The sequence below is a fragment of the Takifugu rubripes genome, chromosome 9 (genome assembly GCF_901000725.2).
Source record: "Takifugu rubripes chromosome 9, fTakRub1.2, whole genome shotgun sequence".
Taxonomy (NCBI): domain Eukaryota; kingdom Metazoa; phylum Chordata; class Actinopteri; order Tetraodontiformes; family Tetraodontidae; genus Takifugu; species Takifugu rubripes.
In genome coordinates this window covers 12,512,997-12,533,310 of record NC_042293.1, presented here as the reverse complement: position 1 = coordinate 12,533,310, position 20,314 = coordinate 12,512,997, and the positions used below count along the sequence as shown (strand labels likewise).

Sequence of the window (20,314 nt, the reverse complement as noted above, 5' to 3'; positions counted from 1 at the left end):
AAATTTATAAGATGGTTTTTCTTTTATATTTTTTATTCCTTTTTTGTATTATCTATACACAAATCTGTTCAACTGTGGATTTTATGCTGTGATATACGCATATAGAGACATCTATATAGAAAATATGTGATATGCATGGTGTGAAAAACCAGATCTATAAAACTTGCAAAAGGCAAGATAAAGTAGTTATCTATACATTTAAAAATACATGCATATGGATCAACATGGAGGAGAGCGGAGAGAGTTGGTATGTTCTGCATCTTTAGTTCTAGTCAACACAGGTTTTGTTAAGCACACAGACGTTTTCTGTGCCCTAAGCACATAAATCAATGAAGAATTGATGGTTTTCAAATGACATCAGGCTTGTGAACATGTGAAAGTATCAATAATCTTTCAAATTTCTGTGTAAAACAAGAGCCCGACAGTAAACGTACAGCAGGAAGTTCCCTCCGGTGTGTGAGGGTGCACTTCCTGTCAATAAAGGCACAGCCAACTCACCTCAGGTGTTCTTGTCTGACTGTGAGTACGTGTCCCGTATGCTCACACACCTGTGCACGCGGCGTAGGCGCCAGCGCGGGACGGTTGCGTAGCGTTGTCCTCCTGAGGAGGGGGGTGTTTGGTCTCAGAAAAGGTAAGGGTGAGGATGATGATGATGGATGATGGTGATGGTGTCTGTGTGTGTGAGACGGCTGTTGAAGGTCCAGCATGCATCCAGGGTCAGGGAACAGTCGGATCACTGTGGAGAAAAAAAAAAAAAAAAAGAAGCCCGCTCTTGCTGTTGTGACATCTCCTCATAAAGCCTTCATCACGACGTCTTCATCAGCGGCGCTCAGATTGGAAAATGCACGATTATCTTGTGATTGTGGCGAAGATGAGGGCTTTGTGATCCTTTCTCATCCACGTCCAGCTCATGTGTGTGGAATGTCTGTTTTTTTCCCGACCGTCCGATATCCAAAGAAAACCTTCTTTGCATATTTCCGGTGTGAGTGTTCCTCATGCTTGCTTTGGACCGTGTCTGGCTTGAACCTGTTTCACGCTCATCATTTCCGTCGCCGCGACCTCCGTCTGGCTGCCGGACACACGAACCACCTCATGTTTGGTTTCAGGGGGGAATTTGAGCAGGTTTTGATTGCTTGTGCTGCATTCCCCCTGTTGCCTGATGGAAACCAACTACTCACTCATGGCTGCTGATTCTTTGTTTTTTTTAAATGTGGAGGCACCAGATTAACAACGTCCAACAGGAATGTTGATAAAGCAACTATCTGGCATCTGCTGCTCCATCTAAAAAAGTCCCCATTAGCCTGTTTTTGCACGTCTGCGTCCTCTCCCCTGAGACACCTGTGTGCTGTTCTCTCCTACAGTGACAACGAGGACCACAAGCCGCTAAAAGGGAGCCGCACGCCGTCCGATCGGACCGTTAAGAGAGACGACAGCGACGACAGCTTGGTCGACTACGGCGAGGGCGGAGACGGGCAGTTCAACGAGGACGGCTCGTTCATCGGCCAGTACAGCGGAAAGAGCACAAGCAGGGACACGGCCGAGGGCCAGGAGAGCTCCGGGGCCCCGTCCCCCATCAACACCATGAACTCCCTGAACTCCTTCGTGTAGTTCGGAGCCGCTGGCGTCCTCGTGGCAGCAGATACGGGCCACACAGGTCCAGAGACTCGTTCCGCTCATTTCCAGCTAGGATAAGTAGCGCATGGACTATCTGATATGACTGAAACTTACATAGCAATTAACACACGATGATAACAAGTGTTGCGTTTTGACAGCAGACCTTTTTATGGACGATGCAGTGCTTGTATGAATTATACCTGTTTTATTTTTATTTTTTTCCCCTTTCATTGCTTGTTGTATCAATAATAATCTGTCTGTACAGTGAAGGACTATTAATTCCTGGCTTCTGGATTTGATGATGCAGTTCCAGCATAGATGTGGAGTGGGCAGGACAGGTCGTGTACAGTGTGTGTATATATCTTTATATATGTGTGTATATACAGCATACCTGAATTATCTGTATATTACATTTCTGGAGCTGTGCACCCCCACAGCCTTGAGACATCCGCGTCCAGGCGTGTCACATGACATCTCAACGCTTCGCCGCAGCGCTCCTTCTGCAGGTCGTGCCTTTTTCTTTTTCTTTTTAACGCTCGAGGAGCCTCGTTTTTCTGCAGTCCAGCGACGGGAGCCTGGAGAGCGGCGTCCGAGGACGGGCGCAGCCGGCCGGAGGCAGGACCTTCCCTCCGCTGAGCTCACGAACACGAGCCTGCATTCGTCGGGCGGACAGAGTGGTTTCTGCAGCGTGTGAATGTACCGGTCTTCACCGCAGGTTAAAGTTCATTTGTACCAACGACACTTGAGGGCCTTCGGATGGGATCGAGATTTCTCTGCTCTTAACTTGCATCAAGTTTTAATTTCAAAGCCGTGTAGAATATCTTTGTAAATACAGACTGTACAGGAACAAGCAGCTTCTGACGCAGCCAAAGAGGCAATATTGACAGAGCTAAAGCAAATCCATAGTCATCCCTTTTTCTTTCCTTTTTCTTTCCTTTTTTTTTGCTGTGCACGGAGTAAATTCTACCACAACTGAACACATAAAGCAAGGAGAAGTGCAGGATTGCATTGTTCTGTGCTGGATGGTCCCACTGCTAAAAGGACGCTTGTTTTTATTTTTCCCAACATGGTTTTTTTGTATTCCCGAAGCATTTTTACTAACAGCTTCTTTCTTTGTGTCTTATTTAAGTTTCTCCTTTTAGTGCGAGTATGGCGTTCAAACTATTGGAAATATACTGAATGAATAAATCATTATCTGCTTTAATCGACGCCTTCAGACTCGTCACTGGGTGGCCAACGGCATGACTCTGAAGCCCATGAGCAAGGCAGCAGTGAATATGTAAGCAATGAGAATAGTGAGAGCACATAAACACAGGACATCAGTGGTTAGTTTAGCTGGAAGTGTATGAATGGTTATGTCTCCTTCACTATTAAGGTTTTATGAAACTTGACAGCTGGGCCCCATTTTTCAGCCTCTCGATCGCGCTTTTCCGCTTCTTTTTCAATAAAGTTGGGGTAATTGCAGAAGAGCCGGCTGCCATCTGGTATTATCAGACAAACGCCATGAGGAAGCTGAGGGGAGGCTGGTTGAGCCACTGAATCACTGCATCGTTCAGCCGAGAACAAGGCTTATATGGTTTTTTAGCTCCTAGACCACAACATAATGGAAGTAAATTAATCAAAGTGGAGACTTAAAGTGCTGTCAGAGACAAGACTTCAGCTTGCTAAATCTCTGAAATGTCAAATCTTGATGGATATATAAACCTGAAGAACAATGAAAAGAAATGCAGGAAAAAACAGAGTTGACTGTCCAAATAGTTGCTTATTAAATCAATGCAAAATGTGTCTTTCCAAATGATAAGATTGTAATTGTGTTTGCCAGGTTATGACGGCTAATCTCATTTCGCTCGGTTGTTTGCTGTATTTTCATTTAATTAATGACTTGCAGTTAACATCCGTAACAATAATGAAATGACCTTGAATTCGTGTCCGGTTGACCAGCTTTCCTTCTTGACTTTACCCCCATCTAGCGGCAGGAGACGGTCACACCCCCGCTAGAGCTGGAAGGACAGTGGTTCAGATTCAGCGTTTCAGTCATGATATCGAACATTTTTGAGTGAATCACTGCAGCAGAATCACATTATTCCTGCTCCCAAACAGCAGCTGCCCCACCTTTGTCAACTCCAGCCAATACCCCCCCCCCCCATCTCCAACAGCCTCCATTATCCACACACACCTCCTCCATGTGCAGCTCCCTGATTTACTGATGCAAGAAAGACTTGAATTGATCTCCAGTAAATCGGGTTTTTATGTCTCTACCTCCAGTCTGCTCTTTTAATGGGGCAGCAGGATCATTATGTGGTCTCATGGCGTCTCTTCAACCCGACCCCGGGGCTTTAAAGAGCATCATTTGCATCCCAGATGCCCGAGTAAAAGGCACGATCTTTAAGGGTCCACAGGCCCAATTAGACATTTTAGCTGTAGCACAAAGGAAATCAGGCAATAAAAGGAGACCGCTGTCTTGTTTTTGTGGTCATTTTTAAGGTGCATTCAGGCGTCAGGTATCAGGTTTGTGCGGCCTAACGCGTCCTAACCTGTGTCTTTATGTAAATGTGCCCTTTGCTGATGATCCGGAGCCGGAGATGTTGATTGTTTGTGATTGTTCTGTGACATTTCCATATGGCTGACAAACACCCCGCCAGCACTGGCTCACACCTCCTTGGAAGCTGTTTGGTCCCTGATTGGCCGGTTCCTTTGGCGACCACAGGAAGCCCATGAAAACCACACCTCCCAGTTCAGAGATATGTCATTTTCCCCCGAGGGGAGGCACTGAGCTGATACGGTGGCTAAAGTGAGAGTGCTTTGTTCTGTTGATCTGAGGACCCTCGATCCCCCCCCCCCCCCCCCCCCTTCCTTTTTTATCACAATAGCTCCAGGATTATGAGCCTCTCCGCACCCCCAACCCCCCACACAGCCCCCAATGCATCCCACGTGTCTCTGGACTGGTTATAGTGGTAGTGGGCTACCTTTGGAAAGATCATTGGGGCTAAGTCATGTTTGCCCTTCATTCCACCCTCCTCTTCCTCCGCAGGGCAGACAGATGACAGCAGCCTATTCTTTCCTCCATCAGGGTGTTTGCTGTAGCTCTCACCCTCCCCAGAGACAGCCGTGGAACATTGGTACTCATCACGGGATCTGCCTCTATTTGCACAACCGTGTCGCACAAGCAACAAAAGTGTTTGACAAAGACTTAAACACACATCAGATAATCTAACAGGAAAATTATATCCCACTGACTCTTTGTTTCCAGTGAAATCTCTCCTGGTTTGGAAAAAATATCTGATCACATTTGGGACACCCTCTTTGATATTCCAAAGAACCTTTGATTTTTGAGAGAACTTCTTTGATACTTCCCCCAAATTCACCCGAGCGGTGCCCTTCAATTAATTCCAGCCTGGTCCTTCTCAAAGACGCCTGCATTATTTATGCAGCGCAGAGGCTGCAGATTGTTATTTGCCGTGCCGTGTTTACATCTAAGATTTAAATCTCATCCCAGGGGATCGAAAAGGTCTCGTGTTTGCTCTAACGCACGCGGGGGAAAGGCGTCATAATTAGCCGAGGCGCCCTTTTGATTTCAGTCTGATAAAAAAGGGCTGAGGGTTGATGTGGAAGCGTTATTTGGTGCACGTTCTGGCCTTTATGGCTCTAACTCTAATTCTTTGTGCCCCCGCTTCTGCAGTCATTGTGTTATTGGTTGCAAAATTAGCGAGCAACTCAGTCCAAATCAAACTTTTAAGAATCTTCCACTTGTTTTTTTTTTTTAGTTTAACCAGTTGATGGATGATGAGATGAGATCCCATGAGAGATGGGGATTGGCCGGATGGATGGAATGGATCTGGTACTTTCACTTGTATCTCTTTGCCCTGACAAATAATGTCCTTAAAGTGGGGGGGGATTGGAACACACTGGTTAGAGCTGGGCTGGTTAACCATTTATCCATGAATGAACTTTTAGGTTGTAAAAACAAGTAAACCCCCTTCGCATTGGTCCACCTCAAACAGCGTGGTGTTAGCAGCGTTAGCATCCAAGTAGTGACAACAACGGATCTGGCCAATGACAATTACCTCCAATTTAATCTTTCTTTATTTCCTTTCGTCAGTGTTCACAAAAAGTGATACATGTTGCGCTCGGGGCCAGTTAATGATAAACAAAGTGTCGCCATGGCCCCTTTATTAGCCTGCTAATGCAACGAATGCTACAGGATGCTAACTTGAAACCATTCAGGTAGATAGGACAGTAAGCATTTATAAGCTAGTATGACATCGAAGAGGAGCTACTATTAAAATATAAATATTGACATTAATCTACACCCATTAACTTTATGGCGGCGCTTGTTAATGTATGACACACTATTTGATGATAATGGTACCTAAAATATTCATAATTTATAAGTCAAGGAAGGTTGGGGAGCAGGTGATAAGAAGCTCCCCTGATGGAGGCTGCGCGGAACCTGAACGCCACACGTCCAGGATCCAGGAGGAATCTAGCGCCCCCCTAAGCTGACAGTCATAACCCTTCAGCCGTTCCGCGGGGACAAGACCGCCGCTCTCTCATCCTTGCCCGCTCTCGAGCAGCCGGCGATGCGGAGCTGAGCAGGTAGGCGCATCGTGACGGACGCAGGGACGGAACACGGAAGGTAAGAACTCCCGGAGCTCCGGGCAGGCGGCCGCGGAGCCGAACTGCTGCTTCGGCGATAATTTCCAGGGATGCCGGGTTTTGACAGCTGAGGAATCAGCCTTGTTTACACCGGCCCGAGTGGGATGCGGGGATGGGATGGGGGCTCACGCAGCCCTCCGCAATGCAGGCTCGGCGTGACTGAGGAGAAAACGCGCGTTGTTGTGACTGATTAAAACGCTGGAAATGTGCAAAATCCGAATGATCGTGGCGTAGCCCGGGCGATGCTGCTATGCTCCGCTGCACATTCTGGCGTGCACTTGCCCCCCCCTGCTCTAAAATAGAATAAATATGAATGCGAATGCACCGGTGTTATATGAGCATCACATGGAGGATCTGCCTCTGAAGTGATCAGGTAAGGCTGCAGGCCGTTCACCAGCGCCCCACATACCGATGATTCAGCTCCGAGATGAAGACCAATGTAAACACTTTCTCCTGGAACTAAAACGCGCGTCGTGCGGCGCAAAGCCGCGACTGATTGGCTTTGCGTTCCTGGCAGATCGGAACCTCTTCGCTCAGCGGGAGCACCGCCGGGGGAGGCAGGTGCCGGGGAAGGTGACATGGGCGCGTCCCGGCCCGACACCGCGGCTTGGAGACGGTGGAATACGAGGGTCAGGGCTGACGCCGGGTTTCCACTGACGCAGACACCAACACTGTTGTTGTGATGCGCAATAATGAAAGCTGGAATCCTGAAATGTCACCACAACTTTGCAGACGCGTTATAAATGAAGCTACTCGTGATCTGAAGGAGCCTGTAATTATCATTGAGCATCAACCAACCAGATGGGAAGGATGCAATTGGTGGTTTGGTTCTCACTGTTGGGTCTTTATTCCTGTATAAAGAGTCTTTATTGACTTTATCAATGTGCAGATCTGTGCTAGTATGACAAATGTTGGCCCGGATGCTCCCGACGGACCTTTAAATGGGTCAGGACCCGACGCCCATGTGTTCGCTTCTTCACTGCCTGTTGGCTCTGGCTGCAGCCGAGCCGTGAATGTGGGGCAGAATGGAATTCCGTGCACGTTTGTCACTTGAAGAATTTCACGACTGCTGCTAATACAACCCTGTACCCCCCCAGGACAGACACCCCCCCCATGCCAAGTGCCTTTCCCCAGAATATGGATATGTTTTATTCAAATATTTTCCCTGCTTCTTCCAAGAAAATAATACTCTGCTCTGCTCCTGTTGCTTTGGCTAATTCCACCTTATTTAAAGTCTCATTATGGTGCTCGTTGTGGTTTTCCTGTTGGTTGCCATGGAAATGAGCTGTTTTCCCCCTGGAAGGGGCCACAGGTGCTCGCCATTACCTGCACTGGTAATAAGTCCTCTCTCCTGTATCCAAACGCTCCCCCCTAAACAAAGAAGGGTTGTTTTTCCGCGCACACGACCTGCATTTAACCCGTCAGAACCGGGTCAGCGCGGCTTCAGACGCCGCGTGAGGCCGAACCTCTTTTACGTAACGCCGCTTTGCCCTCAAGCTCCAGTTTTACGGTGATGCGTTTCCAGCCTCAGCCTCCATTAGTGTCACAATTAGATGACTCAACACGTCCATAAATTCACTTCGTCTCTGAAAGGAATGTCGTGCACTCCGACTAGCTAAACAAAGGTAGACGAGGAGCGACGGAGGAGCTGCTTCTTCTCATCTGTCGAGCGTCAAATCCACTGACATGAATGTGCAAACGTGATTTGTACAGCGCGGGGTGTATGGTGTGCACGTGCACGCGCACGCACACGAGCAGCCTCCGCTGGTTCTTCCCCCCTGCTGACACAACATGCTGCCGTGTCCTCATGCTTCTTTTGGATTGCTCAGCAGACTCAGAGCCATCAGCACTGATGGTACAGAGGCAGGCGTGTGACGTGGCGGGCGTGTGACGTGGCGGGCGTGTGACGTGGCGGGCGTGTGACGTGGTCGGCCTCTTCCCTGTTCATGCCTGGGGAGGAGAAAGGCCCTCAGCTCCCATCTGCCCCTGCCTTTGGCCGTCTGCATCCTGGTTGCACCAGTTCTGCCGCCGCCTCTCTGACAGTTGACCGCTGATGTTCTGCGCGTGCACGTGAGCGCGCTGCTCAGGCCGCGTGATTTGTGCGGGGGAATCTGAGAGAAGGGTGAAAATGACCATCAGCGGCACCATCACACAGGGGCTCGTGGCTGTTCTCCGCGTCGAGTCCCTAAGTTGCTTCATTTCTGTCATTATCAAGGTGGGAAAAGGAGATTTTACTGAGTCACACAAACACAACGGCCAAAGATAGAAACATTTGCCCTTTTAAATAGCAACAGCCTTTCCTATTTATAGCATCCAAGCAGTTGAAAGAAGGTGTTATTCATTCACTGATAAAAAAAATTGTTTGGATTTGGCCAGTACCTGAACGTGCCATTAAAAACGGAATATTGAATCTTCCCCCCAGTTTGTTTGTTGACAGTACCTTTTCCTTCCGTAGTGGTGTCTCTCCCAAATCGCATTATTCCACCATTACGATAATGCGGCGCAGAGATCGTCTGTTGTCTCCTCTTTGAGGGGGAAATGGGATGAAATCCATCAGCGGCTAAAGGCCCGATCCATCTGATTGATGCTGCCAGAAGATCGCCCAATGATTCAGCATCTGGAGAACATTATTGACTCTTTGTCAGGATATAGTTTTCCATGTTCCATACTTTCCTGGTCCTCTCCATCACTGCTGTTACCATGGCTACTGTATATTTCAGCCGTGGCTGCACAGCTCTTGTAAGTGTTGTTCAGCGTTAAACTGTTCTGGATGCTCATATTTATAGGTCACATTGGCTTATTTTGATTATTAAATCGCAGTCTTGTTTTGTTAGCGTTAGCATCATTAGCCACAGCCACACAAAGGTTTATTCTTTTGGCTTGATTGGGAACTAATTTAGGGCTGTAACTGGGTTACGCTTGACGGGAGCTCACTTCCTTTCTCTGATTTGCTGCTCAGATATTTTTAGATTTTTACAATCAAAGTGAATCTTTTGGGATTTATGGAGTCGATTAGAAGGAGGTTACAGATGTACAGGCGCTCTGCTCGCTAATTTCTGCTAATGGCACGATTAGCCTTTTTTCATTTAGCCAGATAAATTGTGACTTTCTTCACAGCATCAGAACTGACAGTTGCCTGTTGGCCCGGCAGCCCTCATCTGGCTTCATTCATGCATTCATATCCCGCAGTAACAACACTATTCACTTGTTCATCAAACTGATAATTATCTTTCAGTTGTGCAAAACCAGTGCTGAAGGATTTGCGCTGCAGTTATTGTTTACAGGGTTTTTGGGCAACCGGGCAGCGCCGCAACACTGCCTGCTATTTCAGCGCCGCAAGAAAAGGGCTTCAATTTCATGCAATTCACAGATTGCTTTTGTGTTTCTGATTCATTCCTCTTTAGGGTGAATCTTTCACGGTGCTGCGGAAATAAAAACCCCTCCAACACCTACAGTTGCCTTTTTACCAAGTACATTTTTTAAAATTTGGGTTTATTTCAGAATTTCATGCTTTGAGTTCACACTGACAGTCTGTGAGGGGGCTTTAGAATGAAGCTTAGATTGAGGCGTAAAACAGCATCGTGTTCTCGCCAATATTTGCTTTACCATCTTTTTAAAGTTTGGATTACCTCTGTATGTCCTCATTTACCAGCAGTGTTGTTTTTAATCGGTGATTTCACGTGCGCTCCCTGTTTGCCGCGTGCTTAGAAAAGCTGGAGCTGGCTCGCTGTTTAGGTGCAAAAGCAGCCAAATCAATCCTGGGGCCTTTCCACTTGGCCTGTTGCTATGGTGCTGGGAGTACGAGCAAAGACGAGGACGTGCAACCTTCAGTTGGACGCTCCTTCAGCCTGTTTTATATACTTTCCATATGTACCCTTTTCCAACCCTGTTTCTCCTCTGGCGCCCTGAAAAGCAAACGCCACCAGTTGAGCATGATGAAAGGAGGTCAGAAGGAGCTTTTGTACTAATCAGAACCCTCCTTGGTGGGAAACATGTGAGTTCTTTAGACGCCTGACCTCTGGCCTTCTGTGGACAGGACGGCGTGTATGAGGGGAGTGAATGGATGGGTGCTCGTCAACGAGCGAGTCCAAAGGCGAAGGCTGCTGGCACGCCGAGTGAATACTGAACGTCTCCAGCTCTTGGGAAGCCTCATTATACATGGAGGTGCATCCTGGTTTCACTCTCTCCGGACAGCTGGGCAGCTAAACTGTTTGTAGATCAATAGTTTAGCTAGCTGCTGGCTCCACACTGCAAGCAAAGTGCATTTAAAGAGGAGCAATCCCATTATGAGATGGGGAGCGCAGCAGCGGGGGCCTCGGGTCCTCTGCCCATTATTCAGCCTTCCTCTTTGTGTACCTGCAGCGCTTCTGCTGAGGCCACCCAGTTTTAATATCCATGATATTGGCTTTTAATTAATGGCAAATCCGTCCCGGAATCCTCCGTGTTTTCCCCTCAACCCAAGCTGCTTTTTGCACGCCCTGAGTTGTTAAATGATTCCTCGGACGCCTGGATTTTTAGGACCGTCTGTAAAACGATTTTCCCTCGGCTGATCAATGGAACATCACGAGGCTGCATTGCACCGCCCAGGTGATCACATGTAGATGCTGCTTCCCTATGACTCCAGCCTTTCTGTAGCCTGTCTGTATTGATTTAACACTTATTTAGAACGCATGTTGTTTTTCTGGTGGAGCTCTTTGGCTGTGTAAAAGGCAAGGACAAGGAGGGGGGGGGGGCAGAGAGGGAGAACTGAGGGTAGTTACGGTATAAAGAGAGGAGGACATAAACAAAGAGTTTGGAGCTTTCTCTTCATTCCTCAGATCTGTGTAACCGGGAAGAAAAGCAGCGGCTGGTGTGGGCTCAGGTCTGTGAGCTACCGCTCGCCTCTCCTGCCGTCTCAGTGGTCAGGCTCTGAGATCCCGGACCTGAAGAGCCCATTGATGCCGGCCCGCATTAGTAGTCAATGAAGAAGATCAGGACAAACGGGTTCGTTTCCCATTTCACACCGACGGAGCGGCTCTCTCTCGATTCACCCAAAGGGTCTCAAATCAACTCTGGTTGCATCGCTAATGAGCACGGATAAAGGAGCTCAAACAACGCTTGTGCAGCCCTCCTCGGTTCAAGCAGTGTGCTCTTTGTTTAAGGCCGCTGACGTGCCAGCGGCCGCGTCAAGGCAGCGCACTGTGGTGACATGCGGGCCCACAGACGCACGTTGTGATGTAACACACCTATTCCTAATTCTTCTCTTTTCAGATCCGAGCCCACGTTCCGCTGAGTCATTCCCGAGGCTCTAATTAGGCCTTTGCAGGCTGCTTCTTCGCGCCGCGGTCGATTAGCAACGGGAAAATGCCTCGGCTAACATCACCAAAGTAAAAATAACACGTTAGACTCCGGTGCGATCGCGGCGCAAGTCATCCTAATGCCATGAAATGACGGGAGTTCTGCCCATTTTTCTATACTGTAGACCAAAAATTGATCTGACTTCATGTGTCATAGAGAGGTTTGATAGTGCGCAGTTGTCATGGCGCCTGTGTGGCCCTTCATACTGACATGTGTGCGGACAACGGGCACCGACACCAGCTGGATTATTTATGAAGAAGGTGTAACGGCAGCGAGGGAAGAAAAGGTCATCCAGAGGTGAATCTGACTGGAAGAGACTCCAATGAGTCCCTTTTACACCCACTCACACACTAATGCTTATCTGTGACACACAGCAGCTCCATTTGTGCATGCACAAGGCCACAGTGTGTGAAGGACAGACAGTGAAGGGCACCACCAGGCACACACATTCGTACAGAATTGGATAGCATGAAGGGGGGGTGGCACTTTCCTTAATTCCCCTGACAACAGGACAAAGCCAAACACAGATCCTGACACGAGTGAAAGAGTACAGAAAGAGAGTCACATGAGCGGCCTGTTATCGAATGTCAAATGCACCGGCTTCAGGTTTTTTTGGCTCTGAATGTGGTGACGACCTTCTTGATATATCATGACATAATGAAAAGCATTACTAAAAGCTTATTCACACGCTCTCATGAATAAAACAAGTCTCCGAAGGTGACGGTGGAGCGTGTGAATACTGGCTGCACGCTCAAGTTTAATGTAATTAAAAAGTTATGTATGCACGCTGCTGGAGGGAGCAAAAGTTTGTAAAGGAATGTTAATCTTGTTAATCATGCAGCAGCTTTATTTTATTTATTTTTTGTTAATCAGAGAGAGAGAGATTGTAGAAAAGCCTCTTTAATCCAAAAGTGTCTGTACTTTCCCTCATCACCATGGATTTATTGTCTTTTTGGCGGTGTTGTGATGGAAATGCTCTTACATCACCTCTTATTTTCCCTGTCACCTGTTCTGCGTCACGAGCCATGATCACATGGTGGGGCTTGGCTCAGCGGGACCAGATGACTCAGGTCTTCTTTGTCCGGGCCGTTCTCATTGTCACTCGGCTCACATTGCTCTCCAACAGGCTGTTGGACTCTGGCCACGTGCAAGGCAGTAGTTGTCCCTGACGCGAACGTGTCTGACATCAGTTCAAATATGTGGCATTTGTGTAAAATCAGGTCAAGGTTCTCTCCCCTCATCACACATGCCTGCATCTCTTCGGTGAGACGCCACGTGTCTTTAGTTTAGGGTTTGCGTCCGTCTGTAATTCTCTGTCCTTCAGGTACCCTGGAAAATAATCTATCCCATCGGAAGGGATTGAAACGTCCATCCTGCTGCAGAGCTTCAGTGGAACTGAACAGCAACGAACCCATTAATATTATCAGTCGACGTCTGGAAGAGACAGTTCTGATGAATGTCAAATACTTTTGTTCAGAACACATATTGAATCTGGTGCAGGGCGGTTTTAAATGACTTTAAACACTTTCCATGGTTTGTTTCTGCGTCCTGAGAGCCAGACTTGGGTTAAGGATGGGCAAAAATAGACTGAACTGGTCCTCAAATGGCCACTAAAGTTGGTAGAGGTAATAAGGAAGCTCAGGGTGGTGACTTGTATCAGGAACCTGGACTGTGAGCATCAGAGTGCATCAGTAGCACTTAGTAGAAATGCTATATAAGTAATGGTTGTTGTAAACTCGATGCATCGGCCTCATCACTATAGACTAACTGTTTGTCATATATATTGATGACTGGCAAGTGTTTGGCATAGAGACGTCTTGTCCTGCAGTGAAAAGCATGTTTGTGCGTTCATTGTTTCCTAACAGCCATTATAATCTCCTCTGCAGACGGTGCACTTTTCCCTGCACTTTTGCCATTTTACGATCAATATCGGTGGCTGTGAAAAGATCCACTCAAGCGCTGGTGCGAGGAAACGCCGCACCCATCAACTGGCGCGCATTTGGAGCACGGCGCACGTGCTTCTCTTCACCCGCCCACGCGTGCGCTCTTCAGTCGCGTGTTTTGATGAAGTTGGAAAAACAACAGAGAGCTGGAGCCATGTGGAGGGGAGGAAGGTTGGTCTGATTGTGAGGAAGCTTCCTGATTGTGCCTATTACCAACACACAGTTGTGCGTCTGCTCGCAGTCGTCAATAAAAGTAGCTGGAACGAGTTTATTCAGTCTGCGATGTGAAGACAGATGTGTGGGATGCAGAGATGGCACCATTTACGGGCAACAGATTCCTCTGTGGTAATGAACAAACATGCTGTTTAGTTTAAAGAGTGTGAAGGAGCGTCCAGAACAGTCGGAGACACAAACGCGGCCTCCTTGTCGTGACCTTCTTCGCTAATTAGGTGTCAGGCCTAGTTTTCTACTCTGCAAAAAAAGCGTATATCCTAGCAGTTAGATTCCCAGAAGGCAAGAAAGCGCTAATTTTATACCTCGACTTTCTCTTTCTCTGTGTGCGGGTTCTGTGTGTGTGTGAATAAAATCCAGGAGGATCATTAGAGAAGCTCCCACTGCACAGGTTAGCTCTTAATAACAGGGCTGCAGCAACACTGTGTCTGCAATCTTGGTGTTGGTTGTAAAAAAAGAGTCCAAATCTGCACTAAATTCCCCTGACTGTGCAGCGTAAGGGTCAAGATGAGAGTGTGCATGAGGAAAGAGTTATTACACCACCTTAAAGGGGTGTGATCAGTCCTGTTCTGGTCTCTCTTTATAGCGTGGATCACATCCGTGTTGCTTATCCTTATCCAGTTGTTAAAGTGTCAACATTCTCCTTCACTTTACAAGTGTTGTGTTTCCTGCTGTCTCTCTGCATTAAGCCCCCCACTTTACATTGTATGTGTTTTGCTCAGTGAGCATGAAAATCGCCCTATTTAATGACGTCCTCCCATCTTCCTCGTGCAGCGCCACTCCAACCCAACCCACAATGCACGCCGTCCTGATCCTGCCAAGTGAACAGCAGATTTCTTTTTGATTTTTTTTTTTTTTTTTACAGATATCTGTTTTGATCATTGTTGTGCCTGAATGCTGCAGGGCAGAAGAGACGCTTTGTCCAGTCCTAACAAAAAGAGCAGTATTGTGTTTATGACACATATCAGGCCCTTGAATGCCGGTGGTGACCTGTAAATGAAGGTCTGGGTCACAGGAGGAGCGCGGCGGAGGCCAGATATCCACTCTAATGAGCTTTGATTTCACTTGACACGGACCAAATGGCCAAGACGCGGCGTGATTTATGTGCTCCCTCGGAACACAGCTCAAGCCGAAAGAGTTTGTTGCCGTTGGTTGTGCTTCTTGTCTAATTTGGGCCGCTGTCGGCTGGATTCTAAACCGACAAATTCGTGTTATAGCAAAATGAACAATTGTGTTGAGAAATATCAGAGTTGACTTGCAATCAAGTTTTTGTGAGCAGGACAGATGACAGGGCTGGTTTGGTCGGTGGAGCCTGCACAAACCCTCATTATCGCTGCCTTGATCACTTGTAGGAATCAATACAGCCGCGTTGGCTCCGGGGCCACCGGACCCACGGCAGGAAGCAGATATTTCCAAATCATCCATTATGGATGAGAAAAACAAGGATGGCGAACATGGACCAAAGAAATGGCCACAAGGCCAGAGGAGATTGATAAGTGGCTGGATGGGGAAGGGGAACCTCCTCCAGAAGAGTGGAGGAAGGGAGGGAGGGAGGATGAGGATGGTAGAGCGGGCGCCTGGAAGCAGTTTGCTCTGTTTTTGTTGTGGTTCTCAGACGCTCCGATCTGACTGGTTCCTTCTGTCCCTCCTGCTGTTTATTTCCAGCAGAGGTAATAGACCCTCATTGTTGTGTTTTTCCCCCCTCCCAGTCACAGGTTGTTTTCACCCCTCCAGCCCTTTTTCTGCCACAGTATCCCCCCCTGGGTCCGTAATGTGTCGTCCCGCTGCTCGTCCTCACTGCAGTTTCTTCCCGTCCACTGCTGATAGAGTGCATGGCCAGAACATCCTCCTCATTCTGTAAACCAGAGACACCCAACCCCCCCCTTCCCCCTTCCAAGGCATCCTCTCTGCTCCCGTTCTCCCTTTCCTCCTACTCCAGCGTGTTATGAAGTCACAGCTGGAGAGCCCAGTCATTTGACAGCTAAATGCTAATGTGAGAGCATGTTGATGGAGGGGGCTTCTGTGTGGCTGAGCATCTGTAATAGAAGGGGGCAGGATGCCATGACAACAGTAGTCGACAGCGGTTTATCCTCAAGCGTGCCGCGGTGAGAGATAAACAGCTGGCTCAACCGCTGCCAAAGCTAGCAAGACGGTAGCTGCGGGGTTGCGTTGGGGCATCACACCTCAGGATTGTGCAGGACAAAGGTGGGTGTCAGAGGGGTCTCTGGTTGGTGTTTGACTGTGGTGTTTCCGGCTGTGGGGGGACTCATTTATATAAAACTTGATTACCTCTTTACATTTGATTGATTTCAGGGCAAATACTGCTTTAATTGCTCCATGGGTGGTGCATCATCTGATGTTTACATGTATTCATATTTAACAGATTTTTCTCTGTCCCTTTTGTCTCATTTAGGGAATGGGACTATACAGTACCCTATATGTGCAATGTGCATTCATGTATGCGGTGAATGCTTTTATAGCTCAGAAGCTGATTCATGTCAATGGCCTCATATGCGTATCAGTGACCTTTATATGATGAGCTCCAGTGTTTGGTTTTACTGGAGCTCCACACTTTGGGCTCTTGCGCGCTGGAGCGAGTGTTTTTTTCTGGTGGTTATGTCACAAATAATGTCACAATGTTAAAACACACTCAGAATTGAGTGAAAATTTTAAAGACCAGTCAGAATTCTCTGGACTGCACGTTATTAATCCGACATGCCTTCAGTCTCGACGTTGCTGGAATTTAGCCTCAGTCTAAATGTGATTATGGGGGGAGAAACCAGACCAAAGCAGATTACCAACAGCTAAAATGAGCTCAAATCATTGGTGTTAAACAGTCTAGTCCATTTTAGCATCTATTAAAATCACCATGTATGCGGATAATTCCTAATATTTGTTTTAATCTGTTGAGCTTCACGCGTGGTGTGCAGAGCATTGGAGGCCTTCAAAACTCATCTGACAGGCCTGCGCATTATCTTTTCATCCATGTTTGTCATGTAACTTAATCATAAAACATTATTAAGTCTTGTAAATCACATCATTTTGTGCTGTTTATCTTAGAACCGGGTCCTCCTGGAATAGTTCCCAGTCCAGATATTAGTAACAAGCAGTGATTCTGTCAGATCGTGGAGCAGTAGAGCTCCATCACAAAGACCTGAGGAGATATCGATCCTCTCGATCCTCCTTTGTTCCCGTCAGCGGTGGGATTCTGCTGAGTCAGGCTGGAATTAAAACGTATCAGATCCAGACGGTTGCAGGTGCCCCCCGTGTCTGGGTGCAGAGTGACGCTAAACGCTAAGATATCGTCCATTTTCCGTTCTTCTCCTGGTCTCTTGACCTTTTATTTTCCTGGTTGTGGTCAGTCTCTTGACCTGATCCATTAGTTCTAATTCCATGCAAGTGAGATTTGTAGATTCCAAGGTTCGATCACACAGAGCTCTTATTTCAATATTTCTCCTGATGTTTGAATACAACAGCATTAGCATGCTAATATGCTAATCATTGGATGAAGGAGGATGCAGTTAAAGTTGGGGTGGGGGGTTGACAAGTGTGTGTGTGTTATTTTGAATGTCTTATGCTGATGTTGCCCTCCTGTGTGTGTGTTTATGCAACGGCTTAAAAGATTAGACCCCAGTCTGGCCACAGTAAGGAGAGAAGACCCCTCTGTGGTGCGCTCGCGCTGCAGGGAGGCTTCTTCATTTGTGTCCCATTTGCATTGTCCCTGTCCTGCCCAGGGAATTAGCCCTTTCATTTTCCATTTTCCTTCCCTCCTCTTTGCACCTTTGAGAGAGAGCATTTCCATCCAGCAGCCTCTAAAGCAGACAATGGAGTAGAGTATTTAGGACACTTGGCAGGGTGGGTTGTGTTGGAGAGGATGGAGACACGGGCTGCTAAGTAGCTCATCTTGTCACATAGCCGCAGGCATGATAGCTTTCCACTGCAAGGTAAGCACTGATCACACACACTCCATGTCCTGTCTGTTTTATTGTATATATTTATTATTTTAGCCCGGCGGTGAAGTAATTAACAACCCCAACAGCTTTATCTTGACCACACAATTAAGCAGGATGTCTGCGGCTTCTGTGTGATCACATTTAAACAATTATATTGTTCAGTCAATCCGCATGATTCATACCCTCAAATCCAATAACAGAGCTGAATAGGAGATGTTGTGGTGACTTAGATTAATCTTTTTATTGTTTGCCATGTATTGTAGCCCATAATGGATGCACACTCTCCCTCCTGAAGCCTTTTCCTTGTGTGCGTTAAAAGGATCGATGGGTTTCTGCGATCAAGTGCACTTTAGGCTCTCTCATCTTCCCCATCGTTGCCGCCGTCCCGTTAAATCTAAGTGGCACTTAGTAATTACAGTTATTTACAGCAGAGTGTGTGGCCTCCCATAGAATCTTCCCAGCCACTGTTGTCACTGCACAGATGTGGAATTAAGTAATTAAGCTGGAGACTCTTATTTTACAGCTTGTTGACCTGTGGGTGACGCTGGACAACACCAGTGACACTGTTGGTAAAGCGGAGGGACAAACGAAGCAGGAAGTCAGCACTGCAACATGCTTTTTGTTTTGTTTTTTTAGAGGTAATTCATGGTGTGAATGTACAGAGAACAGGTGGTAATTATGACTTCAGAGGCGTGAACTCGCTCTTGATGGGAAATTATCAGCTGCCGTTCCACGTTCTTGGCCTGTCACTCACTGTTCCTTCCTGTCTTCGTCCTGTCTGTCAGCGGACACACAAAAGTCTGTTATTATTCAGCTCAGGTGTTTGCAGACGCCAACGGACCCCACCTGATTTAAGGTCCATTTAAATGCAGCCGAGAAGCTCGGAACTGGTGGATTGAATGCCTGCTGTTCTTGATATTCAGGTCATCTGAGGTGCCTGAGCCTGCGTGGCCCCGGGGGGGGGGGGGGGGGGGGGGGGGGCGTTGTGATAAATAGCTAACATTAGCCCTGCTGCCTGTGACATAGTGAACCAGCCGTGGATGGATCGTCTGCTGCTGGATTACATCACGAGAACTACTGGGAATCAACCTGTGCCTGCCTGTTCAGGTCCTGAAGCTTCGATTTCAAGATATTTCGGGACGTAACAGCCTCAAAACATGAATACCGACCACATCCTGTCAGGAGACGGAGCAGCCTGGGGTCCAGGAAATACGTGTTCCCGCAGGTGTTGTTGTCCGTCTGCTCGTTCTGCTGTGTAACTGATTCGTCTGCAATCTTGATTTAATAGAATCATTCAGCTTCTGAAACATATAAACCAGTTTGTCCAGTTTGGTTTCCCACGGAGACGGCAGGCCGCATCTCTATTTGGAATCAAAATCAATAACTTCCCCATGAATAATTCATCCACCAGACTAAATGTGGCTTTTTAGTAAAATAACTTCAGCCTAAGAAGACAAAAGAATCCTTTGAGTTTCATTCAGGGGTTTATATTTAAACACAGGCGGCTGCCTCAGGTGTCTGATCTTATATATTGTGGAAAGAGTTTTCTTTATTTCTTTTTAAACTCAGCATGTACATGTTAAAAATATATTTAATGTGGGTTGAATTTGCAGCATCTCTGCAGCAGCATCAATATTTGAAGCTTGGTTAGCAGTGATGTTGATGACGCTGCCCTTCATATGATTGCTTTTACCCAAGGTGAAGAACCCCTCCATCAGTCACCCCCCCCCCCCCCCCACCCCAAACATCTGAATCAGGAAACCCTCAGCAGCGTTCTCATCCGTGCCCGCTGAAGTGCGGCGTGTCCGTGCTGTGAAGCGTCTGTTTTCTTGGGGAATCCGGCGACTCGGACGCCGACACTAAGCGCCGCTCGTTTCCCCGTTGCCAACTGATTGAGACCAATCCAGTGTTAACCCCATCTTGAGGGATTAGTGCAAATCTGTTGTTAATGACTGATTGTGGGGGTGCGGTGGATCGTGAGCAGTGGCGGTGGGGGTGGGGGTCTCGCTGGAGCAACATCTTGTTTCTGAAGTCTGATCATCTGACCCCTCCCTCACCCTCTCCCCCACTCTCATTTTCCTTTCCTCCTCCCCCACACGACCGGGAAGACATTTCTATAAAGTCACCCATTTGATTATATGCAGCACACATCAGGCGGAGGTCTCAGTCACTGTGCTGAGCCTGCAGCACCCTCGGGGGGGGGGGGGTTACAGGGTCATGATAAGAAGCCCAGATGACAGTATCGATGCTGGAGAGCTGCGCTAGAAACTCAGACTCTGCCCTCTGCAGCATCCACTCGGTCTAGTATGAGTTCTGATTCTTCAACAGTACGGTTGGAAATTCTTCCGGGGGAAGCAGGAGGAGATTGAAATTCACGATAAACGAGGCTGGGGTGGGGGGGGGCGGGGGAGGGAGGCCCGACAGGAAAAGCCTTTAGAATCAAACCAGGAGCAGTAATGGCTGTGGAAACATCCGGGGTGTGATTTATGGGCTGGAAGAAATGGCCTTGTTAGAGCGCTGTCATGCCTGAGCCGCGTGATTTACGTGGTAACTGCAGCCCTCAGCGCAGACGTGCAGGCG

At 47.7% G+C, this 20,314-nt stretch overlaps 2 protein-coding genes across 15 annotated transcripts in view; both read left to right on the top strand.

The window, feature by feature from the left end:
• The window catches only part of LOC101067328 (neuronal cell adhesion molecule-like), a 47,186-nt gene extending 44,365 nt beyond the window's left edge, over positions 1–2,821 (top strand). For all 12 annotated transcript variants that reach the window (XM_029841992.1, XM_029841988.1, XM_029841997.1 and 9 more), the window contains one exon: positions 1,362–2,821. In XM_029841992.1, coding sequence (XP_029697852.1) covers positions 1,362–1,608 — 247 coding nt within the window. In that variant the 3' untranslated portion in view covers positions 1,609–2,821. The remainder of the gene's footprint in view (positions 1–1,361) is intronic.
• Positions 2,822–6,072: 3,251 nt separating this feature from the next.
• cntn1a (contactin 1a) overlaps positions 6,073–20,314 on the top strand; it is a 34,693-nt gene continuing 20,451 nt past the window's right edge. Inside the window, exon 1 of one of the 3 annotated variants that reach the window (XM_029841540.1) lies at positions 6,073–6,210. The gene's annotated coding sequence lies outside the window, so the exon portion shown is untranslated. Of the gene's footprint in view, positions 6,251–20,314 lie in introns of all 3 variants that reach the window. The other 2 variants (XM_029841539.1, XM_003967635.3) reach the window with 2 other exon arrangements.